The following is a 9,176-nucleotide window of genomic DNA, read 5'->3' as shown; positions in this document are numbered from 1 at the left end:
TCATAGGTACTTCAACATTTTTATTGATTACAAATATACATGTCTGATTGAATTTTTTTTTAGTTTACAACGTGTAACTTTGTGTAATTCTTTCTATTTGTAGGAATAATATGAGATCGTTTCCCTCAACAAAAGATAAAATTTCAAAGAGATGAGGGCTTTAGGAGACATGTTTCCGTATTTTCATGTGGTTGGTGCATGGGAAAATCAGTAAAAATGAACACTGCTTATCTCCTTGAGCTTATTTTGAAATAATGGAACAGAAATAAGCATGCACAATATGTACTCTTAAGCTCTGCTTCTTTTCCTTTAAATATGTTTTTATTTGTGGTAGTTAACCAATTTCAATAAGTACTTTAGGGGAAATTATCATTTGCCCAATTTTGGGGTTAATTAACCCCACTTACCCAAACACTCCAAGAGATTGCCCACTTATTCAAACACTCTAAGAGATCATTTCCCTAATACCCAATCAAGTTTTTTTTTATTCCTTTTTATTTATTTTTGGGACATTTTTGCCCTCTCATTCTTTGTCACTTAGAGAGATAAGTCATCGGAGACCTTGCCGGACTCCGATGACCAGTGGCCGGCCGCGGACTCCGGTGACCGAAATCCAGCAACCCGTCACCGGAATCCTGAATCCGGCTACCAGACTGGTGACCAGATTCCGGCGTCTGATTTTATTACCCCACAATAATACCCAGTAATCATATTATTGCTCCCCAATAACAAGTTTATTGGGGATCAATAATTAGTGAAAAATGAAGATGTTCTTAATTTTGAAAGCTTTCGGAGGTTTATCCAAATAAATAATTTTATTATTGCCCCCCAATAATCTTATTATTGCCCCAATAAACATTTTATTTCCCCTACTAATCTTATTATTGCCTCTCAATAATCTTATTATTGCCTCCCAATAATCTTATTATTGCCAACCAAATCATCTAAAAAAAACAAGTTTGACCATGAGCCTGAGAGAACATTGAGCTTTTCCTCCCTGTTCGGCGGCGGCGAGCCTTTCACCGTCGTCAAATGGGACTTGTTGACTCTGTGTGAGTCTGGTGAGTGGTCGGACTCTTCGATCGTCGTTTTTGTTCATATCGGGGAGATTCCGGTGGTGGTGTGTGCGATGAGGAAGAGGGAGATCGCGGAGGTTGCCGGGTTTGAGTTTGTCCCTTATTGGTCTGGTCGGCGGAGGGGACTGGGGTTGTGCTGTCGGAGGCGGCTCGGGGGTGCCATGGTCATGGTGGCGCAGTCGGGCTCTGCTTGGACGAACCCGATTTGGGTTGGTTTTCTTGGATCCGATCTGGAGAAGGCGTTGTTTGGCTGGGGTGGTGATCCATGGCTTGACGATGGCGAAAGGATGATGAAGGCGGTCTGGCGAAACCGGAGGGGCGATGCAGTCGGCCAGAAGTGGGGAGAGAGAGAGAGAGATCGATGGGTTTCAATTTAATTAATAGGGGCAAAACTATCAATAGATGTTAGATTGGGTAAATGAGGTTAAAAAACTCTTAGTAGAGTAAGGAGATAATTTTTAAGCTGAAATTGGGTAAGTAGTCACGGCCCCTAGACTTAAAGGCGGGATGACCTATCCTCTTACTGAGTCCAACCATTAAAATTATATATATTTGTACATACCAGTGCATATTTTTGTACAGGGTTTTATGTTTTTTTTACTAATGGATTGCTAAATGCATATACAATATTTTATAATATCTGTATGGGGTAAAAAGTTAGGTAATATGCAACACAGAGAATATATTGCACTCATGAGTAACATTTCAAACATGCGTAGCAAGGAAGAAAGGACAACGCGCATGCAGGAAGGCTAGTCATATGTAGGTATGAATTATTAGAAGAAACTCGGTTACACTAAAACGCACTCATTTATTGGAAGTGCAGACAGTTTTAATACATGGACCTTAATACCTTATAAATAATACAAGTAACACCGGGAGATTTCAAACCAGGATTGGTTCACTGATCCTCCGTAAAAGAACAGAAAAAACAGAACAATAATTAACAAGAACTTTCAACAGCAAGAGGAAAGAAAATAAAAGAAAAACAAACAACCTTTTTGTTTTTGATTTTTTTGTTTTTGTTTTTAATGGCAACAACACAATCAACAAGAACACTTAGCGAGACCAAAAAAAAAAAAAGCAGCCAAACATGTTTCTGGAGCGCCGTCTCATCTACCTGCACAATATATGGATGCAAAAGTGATCAATTTGTTTATCCATCATGGACATGCTGTGACTAATCATGCTTAAATAAATTATACTATAATCTAAAGCCGAATGTCTTTAACTGTTCATCCATGTTCATTCAACTGTTCATAAGGATGCGAAATTACGGTATTGCCCTCAGTTTTCTCTGAATTACCATGCTACCATTTCCTCACAATCTATAAATAAGCAAAATCCCTCATTTTTGTCTTCGGGAAGACTCTATCAAGATCGACGTTCCCTGTTTCGCAGCCAGCAACATCAACAACAAAATCGATATTTCTTCTGTTCATCCCTGTTCATAAGTGAAGTGGTGGGTTTGCCCTTCGGAACGCTTTGTTGCTGATTGTTATTACTGAGAGCTTCTATTTTGGAGAGAGAGACTGTGAGAGGAATGAAGAAGTTATCGATCTTTGTTGCCGAAGAGAGAGAGAGAAGTGATTGATCTGGATTTGTTTCAGAAGAGGTATCTGCGTCTGAGTCTGTTTTGGGTCGCAATTTTTTTTAATTTTATTATTATTGTTTTTTTTTTTATCTCTCATCACTGTTGTTGGGTTGTGAATGATGATGGGCGATACGATCTTTGATTGATTGTACTTTTGGCTTTTCCTAATTGGGGCTTTTGGATTTTTTCTCCGATTCTTCTCAAACGGAAAATGAAGGGAGCCTTTTCGATAAAATTTGAGAAACCCAAAACCAAAACGTACGTGATTTGTTGATTTTGGAAATCGGGAATTGAATTTTGTTGCGTTTGGGTTGTGATTTTAGGGCCTTAATTTTGTTTGATTAGCTTTGAGGGTTAGGGTTATTGAATTGGGGGTTTCCTTGGGTGATTGAATTTCATTCTCCAATTTCATAATTTTGATTCCGAGTTTGTTGAAAGTTAAATTCAGTAACTCAGTTTGTTAAATTCAGTAACTCAGTTTGTTAAATTCAGTAACTCAGTTTGTTGTGTTTATGCTTAATTGAAGAGTTGGTTAATATGAATGATTGAAATGAAATTTCCAAATATACTCATGGATTTTTTCAAGGAAAAGGACTGTTGCTTTAGGAAATTGGATAACTGATTTGGGTTTTTGGAGCTAAGGTTCTTGACATAAGTAAACTGGTCTGCTTTTAAGACACAAGGAAGAAGAGTTCTGGAAAAGCAAATTGATTTGGTTTCTTTGCATTCATTGTGAAAGTGTGTTGTTTGATCGAATGTTTCCTCTTTTTCAATGCTTTAAGAAGTTAGAATTAGATTCTTTTAATTGTATTGGAGTTTCAGTCATGCTTGGTGAAAAAAATTTCTGAGTTTGTACAAGAGAAAACTGAGAATTGATTATTGGAGCACAAAATTTCATTCCTTCAATTATTTTGTTTTCATTCTTTTCTGGTATTGTTTTATTAATGTGCCTTTCTACTTGGGATTCTATTAGGAACTGTTTGAAATTGTTGTTTAGTTTGTATGAGTTGTTTAAAATTGTAGTTCTGTGTTTCTAAATTTGGTCTATTTTGTATATTAGCATGTAGGTCAAAGTAATTTGGGTTTGAGTTTGCGTTTGAATGAGTATGTATATATTTGTATGGATGTGTTATATGGAATGAGTGTCTATATATGTGTTATGTCGTGTATATATATCTATTTAGCAATCTGCAAGTAATGATTTGATTGTTTGCAGATTGTTCCTATTTGGTATAGGTTGTGGTATTGGTTTTTTTTTTTTCATTCTAATATTTAGATGATATAGCTTTTTGTGCCATGAGTTGATTTTGTAGTTTTAAAACAAAATTTGTGTTGTGATGTATACATGTACAAATTAAAGCACTGTATTAATTCAGCCTTTTCCCTTGCTCTTGTAGAGATAACTGAGATCTTTAGGTGGGTAACAAGACTTCACAGATTGGTTGGAGCTAATTTCAATTTAACATTGGTTGACTTAGTAACAAATCAATTTCAAGCACCACTTAATTATTCTTTTCCTCCCAATTGTTCATATCAATAGAGCTTTACATACAAAATTATTAACAACAACAAATCCCGCAGCATCGCGCGGGGACTTTTGCTAGTGTACAAAAGAGATGGACCAACATAATCAAAGATTATGAGAGAGAGAGCATGCTGTGACTAATCATGCTTAAATAAATGTACAAAAGAGATGGACTAACATAATCAAAGATTATGAGAGAGAGAGAGAGAGAGTCACACAAATAGCATGGAACTGCGATACTGGGGATCTAGAAAAAAGTGTTGCCAATTTGTAAAACTTCTTATAAAAGAAATAGAATAGAAAAGTCACTTACATTGGGATGTAGCACAAGTCGTCCAGAGAGTGATATACTCCAATTTTTCTATTTCCAAGCTACTTCAAGTTGAGAGCCCAAAACATAAGAGGATTGTCTACGAGAAAATAAAATTCTGTTATTCAGGAATTGTAGACAATAAACAGTGCTGCTTCAGGAACGGGTGATTTTTCATGTGACATAGTAATCCTCAACATAATACACGATCATATAAGGCAACCTAGATTCGCTACGGGAGCACTACTAAAAACAGGAGCACTTCAGGTTCGGACCATCTTTACAACCCAACAGAGTAGACTGATTAGACTCTTTGAGGATAAAATTATCAGAGGGCTGCTAATACCAGCCTTGGGTTTTAAGGAAGAAAAAAAGTTTGTGGTGTCTAACGAGCAAGTGGACAAATAAGTAATATAATCATTAACATATACGAAATCATAAAATTGTAGTACCTGTAATCAAACTCAGAACTGTTCTGCAGATGGGTGGACGGAGATACATTTATGCTCCATGCTAACATCATAGCCGTGGCAAACGTTCCGTTGGAATTTTGTGACCATTAATATGTACATCGAGAATAAATCTGACAGTTTCCCGCATGCTGCCTCCGTCCTCACATTGCCGTCTTGAGATGCCACTTTCTGAAATGTTCAAAGTCACAAGTGAGCTAGGTAGTCCTCTCTCTGGCAATGAGTTAAGCTTGGGGCAATCGAGGATCTCTAATGTTTTAAGCGAAGTTAGGTGACAAATTGAAGATAATTTCCTTAATTGTGGACAAGAACTAAGAACAAGCTTCTCGATCTGACGAGTGGGTGCGTTGGCAGACGGTGGGTTGTCAATCCAGTTTGACAATATTGAGCCACAATAGCCTTTCACTTCCAACTCTTTCAACCTATAATGAGGTTCAAGGCCGCTCATAACTCGTTGATGAAACAAGTTTTTTTCAAGTATTTGATCTCTTGTTTCATCCCATTGCAACTTCACCCTGTGCAGGTATTGCTTTTTACCTAACATAGCATCCTCAGCATTTTTGGCATCCAACACATTCTCGAGATTTTTAATCTCAATGGATCCACGAAGGCAGTTCATGTTCTGAAGCTCCTCAATTCCATATCCTTTTTCACTTTCAACTTCAACCGTTGTCAGGTTTTCGAGACTAGTTAATTTCCCGAAGTTTTTTGGCATGGAACACATTTGACACTGTCTATCAAAATGAAGGTGTCGCAGCTTAACCAACTTCTCAAAGTTCTTAGGCCACTCTTTAAGTTCAGTACATTTCTGGAGCCGAAGTGTTTCTAACGCAAGTAGATTTACTATCTCCTGCGGCAACTTTGCAATCTTAGTATCACTTAGATCGAGGTAGCGAAGGCGCTTCAATTTGCCGATGGGGCCAGACAACTTATGGATGCGACTACCAGTTAACTTCAAAACCCTTAACCATTTGAATATCTCAAAAAACTTTTGAAAGATATCTGACATAGAAAGATTGGTAGCGAGTTGGTTAACATGGGAAAAGAACATAAATGTTCTCAATTTCTGATACCTGTAAAGTTCTTTGAGCTTAGCTGTACACACATCTGATTCATCACTTTGACAAAGCAATGACAAATAGCGCACATTTTGAGACAAGAAGCTGGTAGATCTTGCAGACATGGTATCCTCCAAACGCAAGCATAAATTGGTAGAAACCGACGTTGCCAAGTCATGAATGAAGTCGTTCATTTTAATCTCACCTGACAAAATCTGTATGAAAGACCTCGAACACAATTCTTTCAAGTACTCCATTCCAATGTCTTCAATTCTTCTTGCTCCTTGGGCTCCCGTGAAGCCTTCCGCTGCCCAGATTTGGATCAAATCCTCCACTTTGACCTTTTGACTTTGAGGGATAATAGAAAAGTAAACAAAGCATCTTGTCAAGTAAGCTGGCAAGTGAACATAGCTCGGCTTCAGTACGCGATAGACTTGGTTCTCACCTTCTGGCAAGTGACGCCAGTCCCAAGGAGGACATTTCAACAGCGCATCCCACTCCACCTCTTCTGATTTGAGATGCAAGGCATCTCCAATCACTTTGGCCGCCAAAGGAAGACCTTTACACTTCTCTGCTAACTCCAAGCCAATAGCCTTCAAATCTTCACGATTATGAACTTCTGTTTTCAGGTTTTTCTTTATAATTTCCCAACAATCCTCCTTGGTCAAAGTAGTTAGCGGAAAACAACCAAGATCCCCATCAGTGGTAACAATGGATGAAACAGTCTTCCTTTGAGTGGTTACCAGAACCCTACTTCCAGGTGCCGCAGAGCTGAAAAGCAATTTCAACTCACGCCAATGACTTAGACTCTCATTCCACATATCGTCCAGCACGAGTAAAAACCTCCCCCTCTCCATCATCACCTTTTTCAGTTGCCTTATAATAGAGTCGAGATTTGACAGAGTGCAAACGCTGCTTGTGGCAGCCTCAAGGATTGATTTCGTGATCTGAATCAAATCATACTCCCAAGAAACACATACCCACCATATTCTCTCGTTAAACCACCCAATCACCTCTGGATCATTACAGACAAGTTGAACAAGTGTTGTTTTTCCGATGCCAGCCATACCCACTATTGAAATCACAGTAGTATTCTTGTCATCAGCAGCCAACAACAACTTAATGTTTTTCTTTTTTTCTTCCAATCCAATCACAGACGACGGATCGATGAAGGAGCTACTACCACGAGGGACTTGAGGAGGCCCCGGCTTGGTTACTTCTGAGATGAAGTAACCCTCTAATTCATTGAAGAAATCAGTCACATCTTTAACCGTCAGACCTACCTTATCCCTGGTAAGTATACCCAAGGATGATGGACCGTCTTTCGGCAATTGGTGACAAATCTCATTCAGAAAATCATCCGAATCAAGAAGAACACCCTTGAAATCTTCAATTAAAAGTCGACAAGCCTTTGAGGTAGAGTGCTTTCCTTCCAGCTGATCGATCAGAGATTGAATTTTCAACAGTGTTCTTTCCAATTTTCGGAGCTTGTCGCCGGTATCTTTTGTCCGTTCTATCCGGCTGAAAATATAATTTGCGAGTTTCTGAAAGGGAGGCTGCAAAGCCGACGAGATGAAACCTCCACCAGTTAATTCCAGTGCAGTAGTGACGACAGCGGGCAACGCCATTTTCAGAGGAAGAACGAGCAAACCTTTGGCTTTCTTGGTTTTCAATTCAGTCGAAACTGATCAAGTTTACTTAGACAGTATTTGGGGTAGGGGATTTGATTTCAAAGAATTTCAAGACAAAGGGTTATGACAGAGGGGCGGAGTTATTCAAGGCCTGAAGTGGCCCCGGCACCCCTTAGCTTTGTAGCTGCTATGTGATTTCTAACTATGAGTCTATTGACTTAGAGAAAACTAGAAAGGACCGGATACAGTTCATGCCTACCGCAACGTTGTACTGTTCTAAACTTCTAGTATCGCCCTGTGAAATCCGTGAATCACAATGAATGCCTGTATTTAATTGTTCACAGTCCAGTAACTCTCTTTGGGCCCCTAATGTCACACTCGGGCCCAGATGAAATGATGGCCGGGACATGACACCTGTCCTTATCATCCATCCATGTAGCTCCATCCACAGCCATGCACGGTCCATCTCTTTCTACATCATCATCATCATCATTATCATAATAATCGCTATTCACATCACAATCCAAACCCATTATTCTATTATTTACAAAAATCTTAAAGCACATTGTGGCGTGGCCTTGGCGGACAACGCATTGCCTCGTCAGTATCTCACTGTCCTGCGGGTCCCACTGCCTCTTGTCGCACTAGACTAGACTCGACGAGGTCGTCTATAGTGCTCCCAAGTACACACACATAAGAGCAAGTGCACCCGTAGTCAAGAAAAGGCAAAGTCGAGAAGTCAAAAATTCGACCAGTCAAGTTACTATTCACTGCCACTGGACATAGATTTGCACCCGTTTTTTTCTTGCCCGATCAACACTGTTCACTTTTTACTGTTCACACTTTTTACTGTTCACTTTTTTGTTTTTACTGTTTACTTTTCTGCTTTTTTACTGTTTACTTTCTGCTATTTTACTGTTTCATTTGACTCGTCTGACCCGACCCGCCTGTTTCTCCCTCCTCCGGCGTCCTCCGTCCACGGACCCGGCTCCCCCAAGGTCGCCTCACCTATTCCGGCCACTCCGTGGCGTCAGCCGGCCCGGACGCTGCCCCTAGGCCGAGATCGAAGCAACCCCAGGCCGAGATCGAAGCAACCCCAGGCCGAGATCGAAGCAACCCGAGGTCGCCTCACCTCATCCGGCCACTCCGTGGCGTCAGCCGGCCCAGACGCTGCCCCCAGGTCGAGATGGAAGCAACCCCAGGCCGAGATCGAAGCAATTCCATGGCGTCTGTTTCTCTTCTCTCTCCGCAGCCCCTGTGAGGTCAGCCACGTTCTGTGGTTGGTCGAGCTGGCAGCCGGATGACTTCGGGCAAGAGTTTAGTCATGGGCTTGCCCCTTTTTTTGACCTCAGTCATGGAAAGCCAAAGTTTGGCTGGTCAAGAGTTTGCCGGTGGAAGCTGGTTTCTCTCCATGCCCGGTCACCACATCATCATTCTCTCACTTTGCCCGGGCAAAGTCATACCGGTGGACTTGCTCTAAGGCTGTCAATTCTGTTAGCTAATTATGCTTGC

At 40.4% G+C, this 9,176-nt stretch overlaps 1 protein-coding gene across 1 annotated transcript; it reads right to left on the bottom strand.

The window, feature by feature from the left end:
* Positions 1 to 1,867: 1,867 nt before the first annotated feature.
* LOC112169246 (putative disease resistance RPP13-like protein 1) lies at positions 1,868 to 7,945 on the bottom strand. The gene is made up of 3 exons (XM_024306254.2): positions 4,958 to 7,945; positions 4,509 to 4,605; positions 1,868 to 2,196 (listed from the first exon to the last, which is right to left on the bottom strand). Exon 1 carries the CDS (start codon positions 7,659 to 7,661, stop codon positions 5,025 to 5,027), a length of 2,637 nt encoding a protein of 878 aa, XP_024162022.1. The 5' UTR covers positions 7,662 to 7,945; the 3' UTR covers positions 1,868 to 2,196; positions 4,509 to 4,605; positions 4,958 to 5,024.
* Between the last annotated feature and the right edge of the window lie 1,231 nt (positions 7,946 to 9,176).

Source organism: Rosa chinensis, chromosome 6 (genome assembly GCF_002994745.2).
Source record: "Rosa chinensis cultivar Old Blush chromosome 6, RchiOBHm-V2, whole genome shotgun sequence".
NCBI lineage: Eukaryota > Viridiplantae > Streptophyta > Magnoliopsida > Rosales > Rosaceae > Rosa > Rosa chinensis.
This window is presented reverse-complemented; position numbering and strand designations above follow the sequence as displayed.

What these genes read in the sequence shown, in the direction of transcription:
- LOC112169246 (XM_024306254.2), bottom strand. Translation starts at nt 7,661, where the DNA reads ATGGCGTTGCCCGCTGTCGTCACTACTGCACTGGAATTAACTGGTGGA.